At 42.5% G+C, this 25,387-nt stretch overlaps 1 protein-coding gene across 1 annotated transcript; it reads right to left on the bottom strand.

Moving 5' to 3' along the window:
* Window positions 1–17,288: 17,288 nt before the first annotated feature.
* LOC117483694 (SCAN domain-containing protein 3-like) lies at window positions 17,289–19,163 on the bottom strand. The gene has a single exon (XM_034132052.1). It carries the CDS (start codon window positions 19,161–19,163, stop codon window positions 17,289–17,291), a length of 1,875 nt encoding a protein of 624 aa, XP_033987943.1.
* Between the last annotated feature and the right edge of the window lie 6,224 nt (window positions 19,164–25,387).

The raw sequence follows: 25,387 nt of genomic DNA, 5'->3' as shown, positions 1-25,387 counted from the left end.
TTTCGGAGCAATCTCGACATGAAAGTAAGCGTCCTTCAGGTCGATGATTGTGAACCAATCGCCTGGCTGCACCAGTCCCAGTAACTGTTTTATAGTTAACATTCGGAATTTTCTGCGTGCAATGTGAAGATTCAGACTGTGAAGATCCAGAATGGGCCTGAATTCGCCTGTCTTTTTGGGAACCAGGAAGTACAGGGAATAATGCCCCCCCTCTCTGTCTTGCGTGCGCACAGCAGACACTGCCTGTTTTTGCACCAAGGCCTGAACCTCTGCTGAGAGAAAACCTATCTCCCCTCGGGATGATAGCTTTGCCTCTCTTATGCCTGTGAACGGGGGAGGGATGCTGCAAAACTGGAGTGAATAACCCAGTCTCAGCGTCCTGTCCATTCACTCCGTTAACACGCAGCTGCGCTTCCATTCCCCATAACACTGTGTTAGAGGATGTGCAATCAGCTGTGGGGCCCCAGCGATAAAGCTGTGGTACTCTCTGGTGACCCGTCCCGCCGCAAAACTCCCCGCGAAGGGAAGCTCTGCCCATGGGGGGTCGACACAGAAAGGGCTGACTCTCTACTGAGGGCCTTGAACACACCGTGGCGCGCTCTCGTGGGAGCGCGCACTCCGCCATGACGTTTTCACCCAAACAGTGAAATGCTTCAAGCGGCGTTAAATGTTTTCTAACCCTGCTACGCCGGCCATAATGTCCCTGTACCCGCATAGCGCGGTTTATCACTCTCACCCATGCATGCGCACTAGCTGCCTCCTTTACTGGAGTTACAACCTGGGCAGCGAGTGGGGAATCTGTACGGTCAACATTACGTGGCTGTGTGGGTGTGTGGAAAGAAAAGACACTCAGACTGGAATACAAGTAATCTCTTTTATTTTTATTAGTAAAAGACGACCTTGTCACAGTGGGATCAAACAGGGAGGAGGCGGGATTCGCCCTCGCGTCCTGGCCGGATAAATCACCTCTCTCCGCCGGGACGCTTCCTCCCGCCACCAGTCAACTCCTGGAGGACGGAGCCCCCCACCCAGACCCCTTCGCTGAGGCGGAGCGGGGGCCGGAGCGGGAGCCCGCCGTGTTTGGTCAGCCTGTCCCCGTGAGGGCCGGTACTGGGCTGGTTCCTCGGGACGGACTGCGGAGGCAGAGGGCGCGCCAGGAGCTCTGGGGGCTCTGTACCGGCGCCTCTCTCTCCGCCTTACCACCGCCGGGCGCTCTCTCCCTTGCGGAGAGGCCTGAGGGCGAGCCAGCGGCAGCATGCGGCTGAGCTGCGCCCTCTCTCCCTCCACGCGACTGAAGCGTTGGGTGACCGAGGATATCGATCCGAAGAGCCCTTCCCTGGTAACGGGGGCCCCAAGGAGATCGTCTCGGTCTTTCTTGGCCAGTGCGGTCAGACCTAGCCACACGTGATGCGACGCCACGGTGGCCAGGGACATCACACGACCGGCTGGGGTAGCCATACCGTGGACCAGATTATTCATCTGGCCCACGCAGCGGTCCGAGTAATCACACCTGCCCTCAGGCGGGGGGGCGGAGGTGTCCTGCTGAGGGGTAATCAGCGATACTCCCAACACACCAAGATTACTGGCCGTCGCCGCCATCTGCGCCCCGAGCAGTTATGCCTGTTCCTCTTGACAATAACCTAACTTGGTTAGTGTACTGCTTGTGATGAACAATAAAAAAGGCAAAAATCCCCATCACACATCCATCTTTTTCAGAATGCAGTGGCAAGCTCTAGCTAAAAATAAAATCTGGTTGGAAACTACTGAGTGAACAATGAGAACAATATGTGATTTTATTAATAACTGTTATGACGTATCTTGTTCCTGAATATCTTATCCAGATACTCAAGCATTTCTCGGTCACGCGGCAGCGGGGGCAGGGGCCTTCTCCCCTCTGCCCACCCAGCTGCCTGCGGAAGCAGATGGGCCGCCAGGCTTTCATCCAGTGGGGCACACCGAGACACTCCGTGTCCGAGTGGCCCTGCACCCTGAGGATTCCAGCCTATGTCGCCACCGGAGCCTTCGTCTTCAGTGGCTGTCGCCACGTCGCCTCCACACACCGCCAGATGTCTGGCAGGGGGAGTGAAACTAAAGCCGGCTGCGCCGGACGGGCCGGGCCGTAGAAGCCCTGACGTAGGCGGCTCACCGGCCTCTGTGGCAGCGGTGGGGGGAGCGGCAAGCCTGCACGCTCTGCCGGAAACATCAGACGACGAGGTGTCGCCATCGTCGTCCCTCTCCCCGACGAGCGGACCCGCCCGGTCCGCTGGTATGGCGAACACGAAGGGCACCCCCCTCCTCGAGGTCCTCCATCTCCACCACGTCAAGCTCCGGGTTCTCCACCGGCGAGACGTAGCAGTCCTCAAACTGCGCCAGCCGCGATGGCGGCTGGGGCGAAGAATTAGCCGGCAGGCGGCAGGCGCCCAGGTTGGCCGCCGCGTGATTGGACCCCAGGCACTCAATGCACAGGCGGTGGGGGTCGGCGCCTTCCATGGCGCCCAGACACGAAGGACAGGGGCGCTGCTCCAGCAATGGTGAGTCCATTCTCTTCGTATTGTTTTTTATTTGTATCCGTCTCTCTTCACTCAGTTGTGTCACTGCCTAGCTGAAGAGAAAGGGATGACAGTAAGGAGGCGAGGTCTCCTTTTATGCGTTGAGATGCACGCGCATTCAGGTAGGCCCGCCCCGGGGCTGGCTACGTCTAGAAAGTCTCAGTGGATGAATGCTTGCATGATAGGATCAAGGGGAAGTACCCATAGAGTCCAGTAGAGGGCGGAGCCTGTGAGAGATATAACAGTGTTAATTAGGATGCACATTTTTTTTTAACTGTAATCCGCTTACCGCTTATGTAAACTAACTAATGTCAACTAACCTGTCTACTAGCTACTGAATAATATTCTGGGACTGTTTAGATAAAGTTTGAGTGTCAAGTGTGAATAGCATACTTAACAAAGTATATTTACTGTACATTAATAATTACCACTATTATTCTGACAAGTGATTATCATAACAAAGGAAGGAATAGCTGGACGAACAATTAACAATAACATTATATTCGGCTGAACAATTTTAACAGCACACATTTGAGCAACATTGCTTGCTTTTTTACTTCCTCATCATCATCAAATTAAGTATTGGATACCAAAACTTTGAATATTCAGGCGTACTGCCTGAATACCTTGTGTTCTTGTTTTCTAATGTTTCAGTGTTGTGTTGTCTTATCTTTGCTGTTATCGGACAATTAGTAAAAGCAATCTTATTGATATTTATTTTCTATTGTCTTCATTTGCATATTTGATGTTGAATCCAAAAGTAACGGAAAGTAGTCAGGATACATTACTTTAATATTGGGGTAGTTCGATTACATTACTGATTACAACTTTTAAGAGGTTATTAGTAATTGTAACAGATTACATGTTTTAACCCCAACCCTGTTCATGTGATCACATTATTAAACTAAGCCAATTAAACATTTGAGGTAAGTTTCCAGTGACAGTTGGCCAATAATTATTATATCCCTGAACCTTAACAATGGCTCCGGTCCCAGCTGTGTGCGTCACTTTTTAGTGTCCACTTTTCTGTTGTGTTTGGAGCTTCTTGCAGCGTTTTGTATTTCAAGCAGGTTTTTGTACACTGCACTTTAGTAAACGCTGCGCATGTTGGTGAAGATGTTTCTTCATTTGCATGTGTTTTTGCACATTTGTGTTTTTATATTTGCATTATGCAAATAATTGGTGCCTTTGAAAACATGTTAAATATGATTTTATTAGCATATCAAATATACAGCAGTTATGCTTGTTCCTCTTGACAATAACCTCACTTGGTTAGTGTACTGCTTGTGATGATCAATAAAAAAGGCAAAAGTCCCCATCACACATCCATCTTTTTAAGAATGCAGTGGCAAGCTCTAGCTAAAAATAAAATCTTGTTGGAAACTACTGAGTGAACAATGAGAACAATATGTCATTTTATTAATAACTGTTATGACGCATCTTGTCTGTCTCATAGTTCCATTATAGACCTCACCTCTTACCCTATGTGAGCACCAGTGATCCACCAGAGATCCTGAGATGATGAATGTGCCTTCTCCGGCAGCTTCTCAAAGACATTCCTAATGGATTATGGGGATAAGAAAATCCTTCTCAACCTATGTTATATATATTAAGGCTTCAATGCAACTTTCATATCATCCAGCATCCTTTTTAATAATGTTTGTTATTTTTATTAAAGCATAACATTGTTTTTTGTAAAAGCGCAATTTGAATAAGTTATGCAGGGACAGCAATTTATCCAAATACCAGAATATACAAAAATACAAAAATTGACGCAATTACACTACTTGTCGTGACTTAATACTGGTAGAGCAAATTATCCCCTATGTCACAATAGCACTTTGTAAATGGACTGTACTTGTATAGCAATTTATCCAGTCTTTACGACCACTCAAAGCGTTTGACATACTACAAGTCATTCATCCATTCACACCCCTTCATACAGAGCAGTGTACCTTGCTCTAGGAACTAACATTCATACACATTCACACACTGTTGGCCATGCATATCGGGAGCAACTCAGGGTTCAGTATCTTACCCAAGGATACATCGACATGTTGAATGCACGGGCTGGGATCGATCCGCAACCTTCTGGTTTTACAGAAGACCGCACTCCCTCGCAGCCACAGTCGCTCTGTAAAGATTGTTGAAGAAAGACAATGAATACATGTTTATCCTTTCATAGGAAGTCATGACAGGATGTGAAATCCAAAACAGACAGTGGTACATGCTTTAAACCAGGGGTCTCCAACCTTTCTTCATCTGAGAGCTACTTTGAAAAAATGTAAGTGGCCAAGAGCTACTTGCATCACATCGCTTACATTTATTCACATAGCCCTCATCAGTTGAATTAAGTTATACTTTTGTACACGTGTGAAATTGCAATACCTAAAGCTTATCAAAAATCTTAACTTCACATCAAGGTCCAAGAAAACGAAGATTTCTCACATATTATTATGGCCCACATAGTAACCACTGAACATTCACATAAATGTCCTTAATCACCACCTTTCAAGCATTTCACTATTTTGTACAGTTAGTGAGATGAATAGCACTGCATGGAGTCCACCATACAGGTGTATGCTGGACCCACTTAGGTTCACTCTAATAGAGTCATTTAAATGTTCATCTGTCAGTCTTGTTCTGTATTTAGATGTCATGACATTCATGTCAGAAAAAGCTGCTTCACAAAGGTATGTAGAACAGAACCAAATAAAGCAGACATTTTCAGTGCTGCTTGTTGAATGTTCTTATAGTTTTCTGGGTCTACAAGGCTTCAGAAATGTTGTGAGTTTTGCTGAGACTTAAGCTGAACATTATTTTGGATATCTCCACAGGATTGACACTGAACAGTTGTTCAGCCATCTTTCTCTTCTTCTTCTTCGTGTTGACATTACATTATAAACCATACTAAATCAATTGTATAGGTCTAGCCTCCCTATATCTGTGTGTGAAATTGTTCCATCCTCAAAAACAAAAAACTAATACTTCTGCAGTCTAGCTGCAGCTTCTAGCAACGGTCTTCTGTTAAAAAAAAAGACAGTGAATGTCTTGAATGTGGCATCACACACAGGACTTGAGTCTGAACACAGCAGACAACAGGAGTATTTACAACAGCATTATAAAAACAAAAATAGTGCATGTGGATGCACACTTACATTCTCTGTCTTACTGTTACATAAATCCCATGAATGTATGAGATTAAGTTAGCTTCATCATATCTCAATCAGTGATTAAGTGAATAATAAAGTTTCTATCGGGTCACTATCAGCCTGTCACTCATTATTTTCAGGGAGGGGGCGGGGTTTGGAGGAACGGAGAGGAGACGGTGATCGCGGAAGCTTTCCTCCTGCCTTCACAAACTTTACACAAGTATTTATCAACTGAAAATAGCAAGAGGACATTCATACTCTGCAATCCAAGACTTGATTAAATCCACCAAAAACCTGACATGACGATAACAAGTGTTTTTCAAAAAACACAAATCCCTCCTTGTGTCTCTGAGCCGCAGCGACATGGGCCTGATTCAGAGCGGGTCATTCTACTGTTGGTTCTGGACTGGTGTTGGTGGAGAAAGCAGACTGCTCCGTGTGTGGTGTCGCTGTGTCGCTGTCACGTCTGTTCCTTGATCTCTGCGTCACCGACCGATTTGATATTCGTGTGACAGAAAAAAATTCTAAAATAAAAAAACGTTATTGTCCAGCCGAAAAATCAATAAGCAACCTTACTACGCTATAATCGATAATCGAGCGGCGAGCTACTGAAAAGCTGCCCGTGAGCTACCGGTAGATCGACGTGTTGGAGAGCCCTGCTTTAAACAATGTGCCATACATGAATATCAGCACTTTGCAACAGGTAAACATTTTTTAAAGAGGACCATGTATTCTGTTCATTTTCAGGGTTATATTTGTATTGTAGGCACAAATACAAATATAACCCTGAAAAATGACATGTCTCCATGCTTTAATGTTCAAAAAGCTCTTTATTTTTCTCATACTGCCTGTGCTGCAGCACCTCTTTTCACCCTCTGTCTGAAACCAGAGCCCAGTCCGTCTGATTGGTTAGATGTCCATGGTCAGCATTGCATTTTAACTTGGGGAGCACAGTTTTTGCCATTCTTGCTAGGGCTTCACTGCTCAGCCCCAGGAAGTTGCTGCTTGATTTACCACAGGTTCTAATAATAGTGTTTACCTTCGACAGTTATATCAGTACTTAGACTCATACGGATGTCATTAGCTTTTCCAGTGTTTCATACGGTGGCCCTAAAGTGCAAGTCAAAACAACATTTCACAAAACACCACAGCATTTCACAAAACACAACAGCATTTCAGAAAACACCACAGCATTTCACTAAACACCACAGCATTTCACTAAACACCACAGCATTTCACTAAACGCCACAGCATTTCAGAAAACGCCACAGCATTTCAGAAAACGCCACAGCATTTCAGAAAACGCCACAGCATTTCACTAAACACCACAGCATTTCACTAAACGCCACAGCATTTCAGAAAACGCCACAGCATTTCAGAAAACGCCACAGCATTTTAGAAAACGCCACAGCATTTCACTAAACACCACAGCATTTCACTAAACACTACAGCATTTCACTAAACACTACAGCATTTCACTAAACACCACAGCATTTCACTAAACACCACAGCATTTCACTAAACACTACAGCATTTCACTAAACGCCACAGCATTTCACAAAACACTACAGCATTTCACTAAACGCCACAGCATTTCACTAAACACCACAGCATTTCACTAAACACTACAGCATTTCACTAAACACTACAGCATTTCACTAAACACTACAGCATTTCACTAAACACCACAGCATTTCACTAAACACCACAGCATTTCACTAAACACTACAGCATTTCACTAAACACCACAGCATTTCACAAAAGACTACAGCATTTCACTAAACACCACAGCATTTAAAAAAACACCACAGCATTTCACAAAACACCACAGCATTTCACTAAACACCACAGCATTTCACTAAACACCACAGCATTTCACTAAACACCACAGCATTTCACTAAACACTACAGCATTTCACTAAACGCCACAGCATTTCACAAACACTACAGCATTTCACTAAACGCCACAGCATTTCACTAAACACCACAGCATTTCACTAAACACTACAGCATTTCACTAAACACTACAGCATTTCACTAAACACTACAGCATTTCACTAAACACCACAGCATTTCACTAAACACCACAGCATTTCACTAAACACTACAGCATTTCACTAAACACCACAGCATTTCACAAAAGACTACAGCATTTCACTAAACACCACAGCATTTAAAAAAACACCACAGCATTTCACTAAACACCACAGCTAAACGCCACAGCATTTCACAAAACACTACAGCATTTCACAAAACACTACAGCATTTCACTAAACACTACAGCATTTCACTAAACACCACAGCATTTCACAAAACACTACAGCATTTCACAAAACACCACAGCATTTCACAAAACACTACAGCATTTCACAAAACACTACAGCATTTCACTAAACACCACAGCATTTCACAAAACACCACAGCATTTCACTAAACACCACAGCATTTCACTAAACACTACAGCATTTCACTAAACACCACAGCATTTCACTAAACACCACAGCATTTCACAAAACACCACAGCATTTCACTAAACACCACAGCATTTCACTAAACACTACAGCATTTCACTAAACACTACAGCATTTCACTAAACACTACAGCATTTCACTAAACACCACAGCATTTCACTAAACACCACAGCATTTCACTAAACACTACAGCATTTCACTAAACACCACAGCATTTCACAAAAGACTACAGCATTTCACTAAACACCACAGCATTTAAAAAAACACCACAGCATTTCACAAAACACCACAGCATTTCACTAAACACTACAGCATTTCACTAAACACCACAGCATTTAAAAAAACACCACAGCATTTCACTAAACACCACAGCTAAATGCCACAGCATTTCACAAAACACTACAGCATTTCACAAAACACTACAGCATTTCACTAAACATTACAGCATTTCACTAAACACCACAGCATTTCACAAAACACTACAGCATTTCACAACACACCACAGCATTTCACAAAACACTACAGCATTTCACAAAACACTACAGCATTTCACTAAACACCACAGCATTTCACAAAACACCACAGCATTTCACTAAACACCACAGCATTTCACTAAACACTACAGCATTTCACTAAACACCACAGCATTTCACTAAACACCACAGCATTTCACAAAACACCACAGCATTTCACAAAACACCACAGCATTTCACAAAACACCACAGCATTTAAAAAAACACCACAGCATTTCACTAAACGCCACAGCATTTCACTAAACACCACAGCATTTCACAAAACACTACAGCATTTCACTAAACGCCACAGCATTTCACTAAACGCCACAGCATTTCACTAAACACCACAGCATTTCAGAAAACACTACAGCATTTCACTAAAAACCACAGCATTTCACAAAACACTACAGCATTTCACTAAACGCCACAGCATTTCACTAAACACCACAGCATTTCACTAAACACTACAGCATTTCACTAAACACCACAGCATTTCACTAAATACCACAGCATTTCACTAAACACCACAGCATTTCACTAAACACCACAGCATTTCACTAAACACCACAGCATTTAAAAAAACACCACAGCATTTCACTAAACACCACAGCATTTCACTAAACACGACAGCATTTCACAAAACACTACAGCATTTCACTAAACACCACAGCATTTCACTAAACACTACAGCATTTCACAAAACACTACAGCATTTCACAAAACACCACAGCATTTAAAAAAACACTACAGCATTTCACTAAACACCACAGCATTTAAAAAAACACTACAGCATTTCACTAAACGCCACAGCATTTCAGAAAACACCACAGCATTTCGGAAAACACTACAGCATTTCACTAAACGCCACAGCATTTCACTAAACACCACAGCATTTCACAAAACACTACAGCATTTCACTAAACACCACAGCATTTCACAAAACACTACAGCATTTCACTAACGCCACAGCATTTCACTAAACACCACAGCATTTCACTAAACACTACAGCATTTCACTAAACACCACAGCATTTCACTAAACACCACAGCATTTCACTAAACACCACAGCATTTCACTAAACACCACAGCATTTCACTAAACACTACAGCATTTCACTAAACACCACAGCATTTCACTAAACACCACAGCATTTCACTAAAACACCACAGCATTTCACTAAACACCACAGCATTTAAAAAAACACCACAGCATTTCACTAAAACACCACAGCATTTCACTAAACACCACAGCATTTAAAAAAACACTACAGCATTTCACTAACGCCACAGCATTTCACTAAACGCCACAGCATTTCACTAAACACCACAGCATTTCACAAAACACTACAGCATTTCACTAAACACCACAGCATTTCACAAAACACTACAGCATTTCACTAAACGCCACAGCATTTCACTAAACGCCACAGCATTTCACTAAACACCACAGCATTTCACTAAACACCACAGCATTTAAAAAAACACTACAGCATTTCACAAAACACTACAGCATTTCACTAAAGGCCACAGCATTTCACTAAACACCACAGCATTTCACTAAACACCACAGCATTTAAAAAAACACTACAGCATTTCACTAAACACTACAGCATTTCACTAAACACTCCAGCATTTCACTAAACACCACAGCATTTCACTAAACACTACAGCATTTCACTAAACACTACAGCATTTCACTAAACACCACAGCATTTCACTAAACACTACAGCATTTCACAAAACACTACAGCATTTCACTAAACGCCACAGCATTTCACTAAACACCACAGCATTTCACAAAACACTACAGCATTTCACTAAACACCACAGCATTTCACAAAACGCCACAGCATTTCACTAAACGCCACAGCATTTCACTAAACGCCACAGCATTTCACTAAACACTACAGCATTTCACAAAACACTACAGCATTTCACTAAACGCCACAGCATTTCACTAAACACCACAGCATTTCACTAAACACCACAGCATTTAAAAAAACACCACAGCATTTCACTAAACACCACAGCATTTCACTAAACACCACAGCATTTCAAAAAACACTACAGCATTTCACAAAACACTACAGCATTTCACTAAACACCACAGCATTTCACAAAACACTACAGCATTTCACTAAACACCACAGCATTTCACTAAACACCACAGCATTTCACAAAACACCACAGCATTTAAAAAAACACTACAGCATTTCACTACACACCACAGCATTTAAAAAAACACTACAGCATTTCACTAAACGCCACAGCATTTCACTAAACGCCACAGCATTTCAGAAAACACTACAGCATTTCACAAAACACTACAGCATTTCACAAAACACCACAGCATTTAAAAAAACACTACAGCATTTCACTAAAAACCACAGCATTTAAAAAAACACTACAGCATTTCACTAAACGCCACAGCATTTCAGAAAACACCACAGCATTTCGGAAAACACTACAGCATTTCACTAAACGCCACAGCATTTCACTAAACACCACAGCATTTCACAAAACAATACAGCATTTCACTAAACACCACAGCATTTCACAAAACACTACAGCATTTCACTAAACGCCACAGCATTTCACTAAACACCACAGCATTTCACTAAACACTACAGCATTTCACTAAACACCACAGCATTTCACTAAACACCACAGCATTTCACTAAACACCACAGCATTTCACTAAACACCACAGCATTTAAAAAAACACCACAGCATTTCACTAAACACCACAGCATTTCACTAAACACCACAGCATTTAAAAAAACACCACAGCATTTCACTAAACACCACAGCATTTAAAAAAACACTACAGCATTTCACTAAAGGCCACAGCATTTCACTAAACACCACAGCATTTCACTAAACACCACAGCATTTAAAAAAACACTACAGCATTTCACTAAACACTACAGCATTTCACTAAACACTACAGCATTTCACTAAACACCACAGCATTTCACTAAACACTACAGCATTTCACTAAACACTACAGCATTTCACTAAACACCACAGCATTTCACTAAACACTACAGCATTTCACTAAACACCACAGCATTTCACTAAACACTACAGCATTTCACTAAACGCCACAGCATTTCACTAAACGCTACAGCATTTCACTAAACACTACAGCATTTCACTAAACACCACAGCATTTCACTAAACGCCACAGCATTTCACTAAACACTACAGCATTTCACTAAACACCACAGCATTTCACTAAACACCACAGCATTTCACAAAACACTACAGCATTTCACTAAACACCACAGCATTTCACTAAACACCACAGCATTTCACTAAACGCCACAGCATTTCACTAAACGCCACAGCATTTCACTAAACGCTACAGCATTTCACTAAACACTACAGCATTTCACTAAACACCACAGCATTTCACTAAACGCCACAGCATTTCACTAAACACTACAGCATTTCACTAAACACCACAGCATTTCACTAAACACCACAGCATTTCACAAAACAGTACAGCATTTCACTAAACACCACAGCATTTCACTAAACACCACAGCATTTAAAAAAACACTACAGCATTTCACTAAACGCCACAGCATTTCACTAAACGCCACAGCATTTCACTAAACACCACAGCATTTCACAAAACACTACAGCATTTCACTAAACACCACAGCATTTCACAAAACACTACAGCATTTCACTAAACACCACAGCATTTAAAAAAACACTACAGCATTTCACTAAACGCCACAGCATTTCACTAAACGCCACAGCATTTCAGAAAACACTACAGCATTTCACAAAACACTACAGCATTTCACAAAACACCACAGCATTTAAAAAAACACTACAGCATTTCACTAAACACCACAGCATTTCACTAAACACCACAGCATTTCACTAAACACTACAGCATTTCACTAAACACTACAGCATTTCACTAAACACTACAGCATTTCACTAAACACTACAGCATTTCACTAAACACCACAGCATTTCACTAAACACCACAGCATTTCACTAAACACTACAGCATTTCACTAAACACCACAGCATTTCACAAAAGACTACAGCATTTCACTAAACACCACAGCATTTAAAAAAACACCACAGCATTTCACAAAACACCACAGCATTTCACTAAACACCACAGCATTTCACTAAACACCACAGCATTTCACTAAACACCACAGCATTTCACTAAACACTACAGCATTTCACTAAACGCCACAGCATTTCACAAAACACTACAGCATTTCACTAAACGCCACAGCATTTCACTAAACACCACAGCATTTCACTAAACACTACAGCATTTCACTAAACACTACAGCATTTCACTAAACACTACAGCATTTCACTAAACACCACAGCATTTCACTAAACACCACAGCATTTCACTAAACACTACAGCATTTCACTAAACACCACAGCATTTCACAAAAGACTACAGCATTTCACTAAACACCACAGCATTTAAAAAAACACCACAGCATTTCACTAAACACCACAGCTAAACGCCACAGCATTTCACAAAACACTACAGCATTTCACAAAACACTACAGCATTTCACTAAACGCCACAGCATTTCACTAAACGCCACAGCATTTCAGAAAACACTACAGCATTTCACAAAACACTACAGCATTTCACAAAACACCACAGCATTTAAAAAAACACTACAGCATTTCACTAAACACCACAGCATTTAAAAAAACACTACAGCATTTCACTAAACGCCACAGCATTTCAGAAAACACCACAGCATTTCAGAAAACGCCACAGCATTTCAGAAAACACTACAGCATTTCACTAAACACCACAGCATTTCACTAAACACCACAGCATTTCACTAAACACCACAGCATTTAAAAAAACACTACAGCATTTCACTAAACACCACAGCATTTCACTAAACACCACAGCATTTAAAAAAACACCACAGCATTTCAGAAAACGCCACAGCATTTCACTAAACACCACAGCATTTCACTAAACACCACAGCATTTCAAAAAACACTACAGCATTTCACTAAACACTACAGCTTTTCACTAAACACCACAGCATTTCAACTTATACGGAAAGACATAAATAAAGCAGCGACTGTATTCGCCATGACACAGACAGTCTGTGGTTTGTACTTGTTTAACTTTTGTCCAGTTTCTGAACCGATATGAGGAGCTGTGAGCTCTGTGTGCTAACTGCTAACGGCTGATGTTTAGGGACATGTTGCTGGGTGCTGACCAATCACGAAGCGTCATTTCTTGACTGGCAGCAAAAACAACCAATCACAGCAGTGCTTCTCTGGCTGGCTCTGTCCAATCACAAACAAGAAGAGTTCTACCTAAAGGAATACCCTTTCCGTATAAATTGAAATGCTGTGGCGTTTTCTGAAATGCTGTGGTGTTTAGTGAAATGCTGTGGTGTTTAGTGAAATGCTGTAGTGTTTAGTGAAATGCTGTGGCGTTTTCTGAAATGCTGTAGCGTTTAGTGAAATGCGGTGGCGTTTAGTGAAATGCTGTAGTGTTTTGTGAAATGCTGTAGTGTTTAGTGAAATGCTGTGGTGTTTAGTGAAATGCTGTAGTGTTTTGTGAAATGCTGTAGTGTTTAGTGAAATGCTGTAGTGTTAAGTGAAATGCTGTAGTGTTTTGTGAAATGCTGTAGTGTTTTCTGAAATGCTGTAGTGTTTTGTGAAATGCTGTGGTGTTTAGTGAAATGCTGTGGTGTTTAGTGAAATGCTGTGGTGTTTAGTGAAATGCTGTAGTGTTTTGTGAAATGCTGTAGTGTTTTCTGAAATGCTGTAGTGTTTTGTGAAATGCTGTAGTGTTTAGTGAAATGCTGTGGTGTTTAGTGAAATACTGTGGTGTTTAGTGAAATGCTGTGGCGTTTTGTGAAATGCTGTGGCGTTTAGTGAAATGCTGTGGCGTTTTGTGAAATGCTGTGGCGTTTAGTGAAATGCTGTGGCGTTTTGTGAAATGCTGTGGCGTTTAGTGAAATGCTGTGGCGTTTAGTGAAATGCTGTGGCGTTTTGTGAATTGCTGTGGCGTTTAGTGAAATGCTGTGGCGTTTAGTGAAATGCTGTGGTGTTTTGTGAAATGCTGTGGTGTTTAGTGAAATGCTGTGGTGTTAGTGAAATGCTGTGGTGTTTAGTGAAATGCTGTAGTGTTTAGTGAAATGCTGTGGTGTTTAGTGAAATGCTGTGGTGTTTTGTGAAATGCTGTGGTGTTTAGTGAAATGCTGTGGCGTTTTGTGAAATGCTGTGGCGTTTTGTGAAATGCTGTGGCGTTTAGTGAAATGCTGTAGCGTTTAGTGCAATGCTGTGGCGTTTAGTGAAATGCTGTGGCGTTTAGTGAAATGCTGTGGCGTTTAGTGAAATGCTGTGGTGTTTAGTGAAATGCTGTGGCGTTTTGTGAAATGCTGTGGTGTTTAGTGAAATGCTGTAGTGTTTTCTGAAATGCTGTAGTGTTTTGTGAAATGCGGTGGCGTTTTCTGAAATGCTGTAGTGTTTTGTGAAATGCTGTAGTGTTTTGTGAAATGCTGTGGTGTTTAGTGAAATGCTGTGGCGTTTAGTGAAATGCTGTGGCGTTTTGTGAAATGCTGTGGCGTTTTGTGAAATGCTGTAGCGTTTTGTGAAATGCTGTAGCGTTTAGTGAAATGCTGTGGCGTTTAGTGAAATGCTGTGGTGTTTAGTGAAATGCTGTGGCGTTTAGTGAAATGCTGTAGCGTTTAGTGAAATGCTGTAGTGTTTAGTGAAATGCTGTAGTGTTTAGTGAAATGCTGTGGTGTTTAGTGAAATGCTGTAGTGTTTAGTGAAATGCTGTAGCGTTTAGTGAAATGCTGTGGCGTTTTCTGAAATGCTGTGGCGTTTAGTGAAATGCTGTAGTGTTTAGTGAAATGCTGTGGTGTTTAGTGAAATGCTGTGGTGTTTAGTGAAATGCTGTAGTGTTTTGTGAAATGCTGTAGTGTTTAGTGAAATGCTGTGGTGTTTAGTGAAATGCTGTGGCGTTTTCTGAAATGCTGTGGTGTTTAGTGAAATGCTGTGGTGTTTAGTGAAATGCTGTGGTGTTTAGTGAAATGCTGTGGCGTTTAGTGAAATGCTGTGGCGTTTTGTGAAATGCTGTAGCGTTTTGTGAAATGCTGTAGCGTTTTGTGAAATGCTGTGGCGTTTTGTGAAATGCTGTGGCGTTTTGTGAAATGCTGTGGCGTTTTGTGAAATGCTGTGGCGTTTTGTGAAATGCTGTAGCGTTTTGTGAAATGCTGTAGTGTTTAGTGAAATGCTGTAGTGTTTAGTGAAATGCTGTGGTGTTTAGTGAAATGCTGTAGTGTTTAGTGAAATGCTGTAGTGTTTAGTGAAATGCTGTGGCGTTTTGTGAAATGCTGTAGCGTTTAGTGAAATGCTGTAGCGTTTAGTAAAATGCTGTAGCGTTTAGTGAAATGCTGTGGCGTTTAGTGAAATGCTGTGGTGTTTAGTGAAAGGCTGTAGTGTTTAGTGAAATGCTGTGGCGTTTTGTGAAATGCTGTAGTGTTTAGTGAAATGCTGTAGCGTTTAGTGAAATGCTGTGGCGTTTTCTGAAATGCTGTGGCGTTTAGTGAAACGCTGTAGTGTTTAGTGAAATGCTGTGGTGTTTAGTGAAATGCTGTGGTGTTTAGTGAAATGCTGTAGTGTTTTGTGAAATGCTGTAGTGTTTAGTGAAATGCTGTGGTGTTTAGTGAAATGCTGTGGCGTTTTCTGAAATGCTGTGGTGTTTAGTGAAATGCTGTGGCGTTTAGTGAAATGCTGTGGCGTTTAGTGAAATGCTGTGGCGTTTTGTGAAATGCTGTGGCGTTTTGTGAAATGCTGTGGTGTTTTGTGAAATGCTGTGGTGTTTAGTGAAATGCTGTGGCGTTTAGTGAAATGCTGTGGTGTTTAGTGAAATGCTGTGGCGTTTTGTGAAATGCTGTGGCGTTTTGTGAAATGCTGTGGCGTTTTGTGAAATGCTGTAGCGTTTTGTGAAATGCTGTAGTGTTTAGTGAAATGCTGTGGTGTTTAGTGAAATGCTGTAGTGCATGGGTCGGCAACAGGCGGCCCGCGGGCCATTGTTGGCCCGCCAGCAATAATATTTGGCCCGTCATTTTGAGAATAAAAAATAAAAAAATATTTTGAGATTTTTTTTTTTTTTTTTACAACATCGGACCGACAGTCGCACATATACTGTGTAGGCTATAATGTCTGAATAGAGAATCTACCTACACCTGAAGAATGCTTATTGTACTTTTATCCATGTTGAGAATGAATGACATACAGCACAGGCACAATCAGGCAGCGGGGTGCACTGACATAGCCAACATTCGGTGTGTGGTTTGAAAAAAATAACACCAGCTCACTAAATCATTCAAACGTAATGTTTACTTATATGTGAACAGTAACAAAGTTCAGTCAAAACATTGACAACAAAATTGGAGAAGCCACTTGATCATGGAGGGCGAGGAGTGGTGGTGCATATGCTCCTGAAACGACAGAGCACGCTACATTAGGGATAATTATTACAATGAGCCATTAATTCAAAAATATAAAAAATATAATTAGGCTATTAAATACAATTACGACAGGCTTGGTACTCACTTAATGTGAAAACTGACATCTCCCATCGGTCGCTATTTTTTGGATATCTGGTGATATGGACGTCACTTTAATCCGCAGGCAGTTCTCAAGGTTTTTATGCGTCAATCGATTCCTCTCGTGCGTCTTTATCGCATTCATTGAAGAAAAGGACGACTCGCATGTATAGGTGGAAGGGAACATTGTGAGCACATAAAATGTGAGTCTCTTGATCGTGCTATATTCCTCTGAGCTTCCCACCCAAAAGGCACTCACAGACTCCGCACTTCTGAGCGCATCGCTGACCAGGGAGCTTGTTTGAAAATCAATTAGCTCCATTTCTAATGCAGCCTCGTCTAAGGAGGGGATCATTTGTTTCGCCTGGGAGGTGAAGTCTCCACTTGGTCGGACTGTGAGAGGATCGCGTACAAAGGCAATGATGTCTTTTGGGATGGAGTAGTCCTCAAACCTTGACGTGAAGTTGGCCCGTAGCTGCTTGATGAAGTCCACCATAAGCTCTGTCACTTGTCCCAGTGCCTGTGATTTTAGTGTACTGAAATGGAGGAGCCTGCCAGTGGATATGTCTGACTCGAACAACTCCAGCTTCCTCGTGAAGGATTCAAGCTTTTCAACCATGTCCACTATGGTTTTGCCTCTCCCCTGTAGCTGCAGGTTAAGCTGGTTTAGGTGGCCAAATATATCCGCTAAAAATGCTACATTGGACATGAACTTTTCGTCTCCCAGAAGGGCAAGGTGGTCAGCTGCTGCCCTAATCTTGCTCAATCTAAGAAACGCCTTGACCTCATCCAGTAGCGCACAGAAGCGGTCCAACGCTTTCCCTTTGCTCAACCAGCGCACGTCATTGTGAAGCAGCAGGTCATCGTGGGTGGCCTCTTCTGACTCAGCCACAAGTTGTCGGAAAAGCCGATGCTGGGTGCTTGATGTACCCCTGACAAAATTAATGACACGCATCACTTTGTCCATAACTTCCTTTAGCTCACCACTGAGTTTGGCGCAAAGGACACTCTGGTGGATGAGACAGTGCAGTCCATGCATTTGGGGGGCGTGCTCCTTCAACCTGCTTACCAGACCTCTGTGCTTTCCCACCATAGCAGGAGCCCCGTCTGTCACGATTAGGTTAACCCTCTCAAATGACAATGAATGCAGCCTAAACAACTCTTCCAGTTTTGTAAATATAACGTCCCCAGTGGTGTGCCCTTCTAATGGAATAAGAGACAGCAGCTCTTCCCTGAACTCCTTTCCATCAAAATATCTAACATAGACGCACAACTGGGCTACATCTGTACTGTCAGTGCTCTCGTCAATGGCTAAGGAAAAGTAATTGGCTTGACTGAGACCCTTGATGATTACCCCCTGCACAGCGTCCGACAGTGCTTCTATGCGGCGTATAGCGGACCTCGCAGAGAGGGACACTTGTTTCACTGACGCAATGACACCATCCATGGACTTGTCGGTGGCCAGTTCCTCCAAAACAGTCACCATCACCTCCTTGAAAACCTCTGCGTCAGTGAATGGCCGGTTATGCTTTGCGAGCACCCACGACGCCTTTAGGGACGCGGTTGTCACTTTCTGCTGGGCTGTGAGGCCTCGCACCAGGATCCTGCTGCTGTGCGCATAACCTGCTGTCATTGCTTCAATATTGCGCTTTCGTGCCTCTGTCTTGGGGGGAAAGGCCACTTTGAAGGTGTCATGCTTCGTCTCGTGGTGCCGCTTAATATTATATTCTTTGCAAGCAGCCACAACTTCATTGCAGATAAGACACAACGGCTTTGCATTGATGAAACCAGGTAGGATGAACGCATAGTTCGCTGTCCATTCCTCTTTAAATGCCCTGTTTTCACCATCAACTTTCCTCTTTAGACCTTTGGAGAGTGACATTACTGCTTTGGATTACTGGTCTGGGGGAAGCTCGCGAGTGTGTGTGTGTGTGTGTATGTGTGTGTGTGTTTGTGTGTATTGTGTTTGTTTCCCGGGGAAAACACACACAAGAAACACCGGCTGTTGTTACGCCTGCTGTGACGTTAAGTTACTCCGTTCTCCGTTTGTAATTATGCCGTTACAAGCTTCAAAGTTGTATTTATCATCTGAATTTGCCGAAACAAGTTTTATATTCTGAAAGCCAAGACTTTGTTTATTTGAAATCAGATGAAAACAAACTGTAACGGACCCTGCCGTGTTATCTATGATCACTATACGCTTACATTAATAATTTCAGCGGAGGGAGGGGAAGCGGCGCTGTGGAACAGCAGAGTGGCGAGGGAGAGCTGTCATCTTCCCTTTACAAGCTTCAAACATGTATTTATCGTGTGATTTTGGAAATAAAAGTTTCATATTCTGAAAGCCAAGACTTTGTTTAGTTAAAATCAAACAAAACACCCGAACCCCGAAAAAACGAGTTTTTTTACGCAAATCCACGTTTATTTTGAAATGAGCCGTTGCGACTTCCGACTGATTTCGATAGAGCGGGTCACATATGGCAAATGTGTGGTTGTGGGGAACCAGGTAAATTAAAGTGTTGATGGGGAGGGTTATCAGCGATATCAGAGTTTTTTCTGAACCAGGGAACAGGGGCGCTGCGCCCTCTTACCAAAATTAATTCCTTGAATTAGGCTTTGATTATGTTCTGGCCCGCCATCTAGTGGCTCAGAAAAAAATTGGCCCACGGCCAAACTTACTTGCCTACCCCTGCTGTAGTGTTTAGTGAAATGCTGTAGTGTTTAGTGAAATGCTGTGGCGTTTTGTGAAATGCTGTAGCGTTTAGTGAAATGCTGTAGCGTTTAGTAAAATGCTGTAGCGTTTAGTGAAATGCTGTGGCGTTTAGTGAAATGCTGTGGCGTTTAGTGAAAGGCTGTAGTGTTTAGTGAAATGCTGTGGTGTTTAGTGAAATGCTGTGGCGTTTAGTGAAATGCTGTGGCGTTTAGTGAAATGCTGTGGCGTTTAGTGAAATGCTGTGGCGTTTTGTGAAATGCTGTGGCGTTTAGTGAAATGCTGTGGCGTTTAGTGAAATGCTGTGGCGTTTAGTGAAATGCTGTGGCGTTTAGTGAAATGCTGTGGCGTTTAGTGAAATGCTGTGGCGTTTAGTGAAATGCTGTGGCGTTTTGTGAAATGCTGTGGCGTTTAGTGAAATGCTGTGGCGTTTTGTGAAATGCTGTGGTGTTTTGTGAAATGCTGTGGTGTTTAGTGAAATGCTGTGGTGTTTAGTGAAATGCTGTGGTGTTTAGTGAAATGCTGTAGTGTTTTGTGAAATGCTGTGGTGTTTAGTGAAATGCTGTGGCGTTTAGTGAAATGCTGTAGTGTTTAGTGAAATGCTGTAGTGTTTAGTGAAATGCTGTGGCGTTTAGTGAAATGCTGTGGTGTTTAGTGAAATGCTGTGGCGTTTAGTGAAATGCTGTAGTGTTTAGTGAAATGCTGTAGTGTTTAGTGAAATGCTGTAGTGTTTAGTGAAATGCTGTGGTGTTTAGTGAAATGCTGTAGTGTTTAGTGAAATGCTGTAGCGTTTAGTGAAATGCTGTGGCGTTTTCTGAAATGCTGTGGCGTTTAGTGAAATGCTGTAGTGTTTAGTGAAGTGCTGTGGTGTTTAGTGAAATGCTGTGGTGTTTAGTGAAATGCTGTAGTGTTTAGTGAAATGCTGTGGTGTTTAGTGAAATGCTGTGGCGTTTTGTGAAATGCTGTAGTGTTTTGTGAAATGCTGTGGTGTTTAGTGAAATGCTGTGGCGTTTTGTGAAATGCTGTAGTGTTTTGTGAAATGCTGTAGTGTTTTGTGAAATGCTGTAGTGTTTGAAATGCTGTGGCGTTTAGTGAAATGCTGTGGCGTTTTGTGAAATGCTGTAGTGTTTAGTGAAATGCTGTGGCGTTTTGTGAAATGCTGTAGTGTTTAGTGAAATGCTGTAGTGTTTAGTGAAATGCTGTGGCGTTTTGTGAAATGCTGTAGTGTTTTCTGAAATGCTGTAGTGTTTTGTGAAATGCTGTGGTGTTTTCTGAAATGCTGTAGTGTTTTGTGAAATGTTGTTTTGACTTGCCCTTTAGGTCCACCGTAGTTTCATCATACACCAAATTATTGAATAGATGGTAGGTCAGGGGGTCCAATTGATCCTGAAGAGGGCAAGAATATGTTTCATCCATATTGCGATCCATCCAATAGTTGTTGATACATTTTCATGAAAACCGCATATGTCAACCTCCTGTTGGGGCTATTAAAAAGTCACGGGATCACGAAAGTTATAAGGAGTCATTCCTCTGGGGAACATGAATGTCTGTCCAAAATTGCGTCACAATCCATCCACTTTTTTTTAAAAATGTAACAGAAGATTACCAAGTCATCCCTCTGTAGACCATGTTTGTCCACATTTTCATGGCACTCCATCCAGTTCTTTTTTAGACATTTCATTGAAAATCACAGGCGTCAACCTTCTGTGTAAACCTGTAGTGAGGACATTTAGGCAGTGGAGCAGTAAAGCTATGGAGGAACTTTGGACTGTACTGACTGGGACATGTTTAGGACTGCTACTCAAAGTGTGGATGAACATACAGAGGCTGTGACGTCATACATCAGCTTCTGCGAGGACAGCTGTGTACCAACCTTTATATATACAGTCTATGGTACCAACACGCACCAGGGTGCGTTTCAACAACAACAAGCCCTGGTTCACACCAAAACTGAAACAGCTAAGATTGCAAAAGGAGGAGGCGTTTAGGAGTGGCGGTAAGGCACGTTTTAGAGAGGCGAAGTACGTCTTTGGCAAGGCGGTGAGAGATGCTAAACGACAATACTCTGAGAAACTCCAACATCAGCTCTCAGCAAACGACTCTGCTTCTGTCTGGCGTGGTCTTAGGCTGCAGCCACACGAGGACGATAACGGTCGTATCTGCTACAGTTCTCTATCAGATAGACGGTTCGGCCACACGAGGCCGACATGGAAACGCATAAAACGATAACGATAACGGGTCCCAAGCAGGGTTTCCGTTAGCCGGTAATTACTGGTTTTTAGCTGGTAAAATGTATTCAAAACCGGTAAATTCAAAACCTGCCGGTCAAAATGTCCGGTAATAATTAGGGATGCTCCGATCGATCGGCCGCCGGTCATTATCGGCCAATATTCACTCTTAATAGTTTGATCGGTGCTCTCTATAAAGGCCGATCAGGAGAGCTGGATCTGATTGATATGGACATAAACGCGAGTGAAGTATAACCGGACGCGAGAGAGAGATCAGATCAGCTGCTGCATAATCACCTGAAGCCCCGCCCACTGTTTAGCGTGCTGCATGAGAAACTGACGGGCTGTCAGGAGAGAGAGGAAAAGAGAGGATCCGTTTCTCCCGTGTTATTATCCAAAGTTAATGTAAACTTTTGAATAATGTACTTCATCTACTACAAGTAGTTTGTTTGAATGTAATAATTATGTTTTTTGTTGTTTGTGGAATCATTTATTGAAAAATGAATCTGAATTTTTCGATCTGTTACGATTATAAACTGAAGCAATATAAAAATGAGCTCCATTAACTGAGTTTTAAACACCAGCATATCCGGTCATAGTCCTGCTAACGGAAACTCTGCTACACAATTCTTATTATTATTATTGAAACATGACCGGTAAGTTTCAAATTTGTCCGGTAAAATAAATTCTGTCCGGACATTTGACCGGTGAGAAAAAATCCTAGCAGAAACCCTGAAGGTGGGTAGATCTGCGGACGAAACGGCAAACGGCTCCGTGTTTACGCCTATACGATCATTTCCTGATAACTATGACACAATAGCCCCAGTGTTTCGGGCCAGGTCCCGGTATCTCGCAGGACAGTGCACCCAGCAGGAGCTTCCAGCTAGATTTGATCGATATGGACATAAACGCGAGTGAAGTCTAATCGGACAGGAGAGGAGACACGCAGCTCTGCATGATAACCTGCAGCTCCGCCCGCTGTGATGGAGCGATGAGCGGAACAAAACACACTTCAAGTTAGATCATCACCCTTAGCTATTTTAATTACCTCTCAAACTACCTAAACTAGTTATAAATATGTTTATTTTTACTGTCGGGTCACTCATTACTGGATCAAACAGCGTTTTGTGAAATGCTGTAGCGTTTTCTGAAATGTTGTTTTGACTTGCACTTCAGGGCCACCGTATATCCCCGTGGCTAGTGTAGAAAAATTGTAAACATGTCAATTTGATTAGAAGGTTTTATTTACAGGGACTGTGTCAAAAACCAAGCAGCTTATAAACATTCAATTTTGGAAAAAAAGAGGTTTGCAAAAAAAGAAACGCTATTTATATACTAAACATTTTTGGAGTTTTATTTTAGTTATCATGTATTATTAAAGTTGCTGATTTGAAACCATTTTTACTATAATTTTTAGCCTTTCCTGTTTCTCCTGGATTGAGGGGAGTTTATTCCAAAGCTTTCCGCTGTATTTACACCCTCCACCTGGAAGAAGGGAGCCTCGTAAAGCTGCGAGTGTGAGTACAGGCGGAGTTCACTCCATCACAGAGGGGGAGTGGGTAGGGTGTGGTTTGGAATTGGGCCATAGTCTGCTGACGGGCACTATCCTGTTGCATTGTCGGACTAGTTGGTTTGTTCTTTGTTTTTTTGTTTACGCTATCAAAAGAACATTTGTTTTGACCCCGTCCAGTTCATGAGTACAAACAGAAGAACAGCAAATATATGCTTTTGGGGTTTTCCCTTTCCTGTAGTGTATTATGTAGGTTTTTGTGCACTTACATAGTCTGCAAAGGCTAAAATCCCTGTTTTCCCTCAAGAGGGAGTTTCTCACGTCATCACTGAAGAAAAGACAGAATAGTGACATCCCATTGTAACATTCATGCTTCTATTGGCTACTGCTCCAACACATTGTATGTGTTTTGCTAAGGGCCGGGATGTTTCCGACACATCTCTAACTGTTGACCAATCACAACAGAGCCGGCCAGCTAACCAATCAGAGCAGTCTGGTTTCAGACAGAGGGTGAAAAGAGGTGCTGCAGCACAGGCAGTATGAGAAAGATAAAGAGCTTTTTGATCATTAAAGCATGGAGACATGTCCCAGTAGAGACACTAAATACAAATATGAAACTGAAAATGAGCAGAATATTTACTTTTGATTAAAAATATGTCATTTTGCTTATGGCTCATTTACTTTCACTTTCATTCTGGGTTTTCAAATGAGGTCATTAACTATAGCAGAAGGCTGGACATGTTTGCTTGAAGCTGCAAAGGAAATGACTGTAAATGCGGGATGTCCCAATGCCTCAATTCTAGAAAAAGTGCATTTACATCAGCAACTTTTGGGGGCTTTAGGGGGTGATGTTTGGTTTAAAATCAGATCCTGTCAGCTTCCAAGATGGCGGCAGGCAGTTCTGGCGCAGTGGCAGCAATCTCTGCATGATTGCCCTAAATCTCAAACCTCTGTGTAGCTACACCACTCATCTTGCCCCCATGGTAAAACAACATGTTGAGGAAACATAATTATCTGCATCAGCAACATCGTTGAATATCCAGCACTTCGGCCATGGTCGGCATATTATCTACAGTTCATTCATCTGGCACTCCTGGCAGACTCTCTCAAACAAAAACAAGGGTCTAAAACGAAAAGAGGAGAATATTGGGCTATTGGCCCTGCTGTGTCCCTTGCTCTCGGGAGATATCCACCCGTGTCCGGGTCCCGGTGTCGTTTCCATTGACTTGGCGGCTGGTGGCCCAGCCGCTGAGCTCCACACGTCATCTGTCGGCTTCCGAAGAGGCTGGCTAGCTGAATAGCTAGCACCACCAGCGGGTCTCTGCGGTCTCGCGCTGACGGCTGCCAACCTAGCAGCAGGACCTCTAGAAATCCTGTATTTAAAAAACACTGTTGCACAAAAATGCTTCAAACAGTGAATCAAGCGAAAATAGTGTGGGATCCTCGGTGCAAGCCGAAGGGACTATTCAGTGGACATTTACATTTCCGCAGCATCTGCAATAAACATGAACAGCTAGAACATCTCCTCCTTGAGTCCAATATTGATTGTTTGGGAATATCGGAATCTTGGCTAAAACAGTCGTCACCATCCACTCTTGTATCTATGTCAGGATATAATGTGTTTAGGAAGGACAGACTGAAGGGAAAAGGAGGGGGTG

This window comes from Trematomus bernacchii, unplaced genomic scaffold (assembly GCF_902827165.1).
Source record: "Trematomus bernacchii unplaced genomic scaffold, fTreBer1.1, whole genome shotgun sequence".
NCBI classification, from domain to species: Eukaryota; Metazoa; Chordata; class Actinopteri; order Perciformes; family Nototheniidae; genus Trematomus; species Trematomus bernacchii.
The sequence above is the reverse complement of the archived record's forward strand: the minus strand, read 5'-3'. Positions and strand labels throughout refer to the sequence as shown.

What these genes read in the sequence shown, in the direction of transcription:
- LOC117483694 (XM_034132052.1), bottom strand. Translation starts at nt 19,163, where the DNA reads ATGTCACTCTCCAAAGGTCTAAAGAGGAAAGTTGATGGTGAAAACAGG.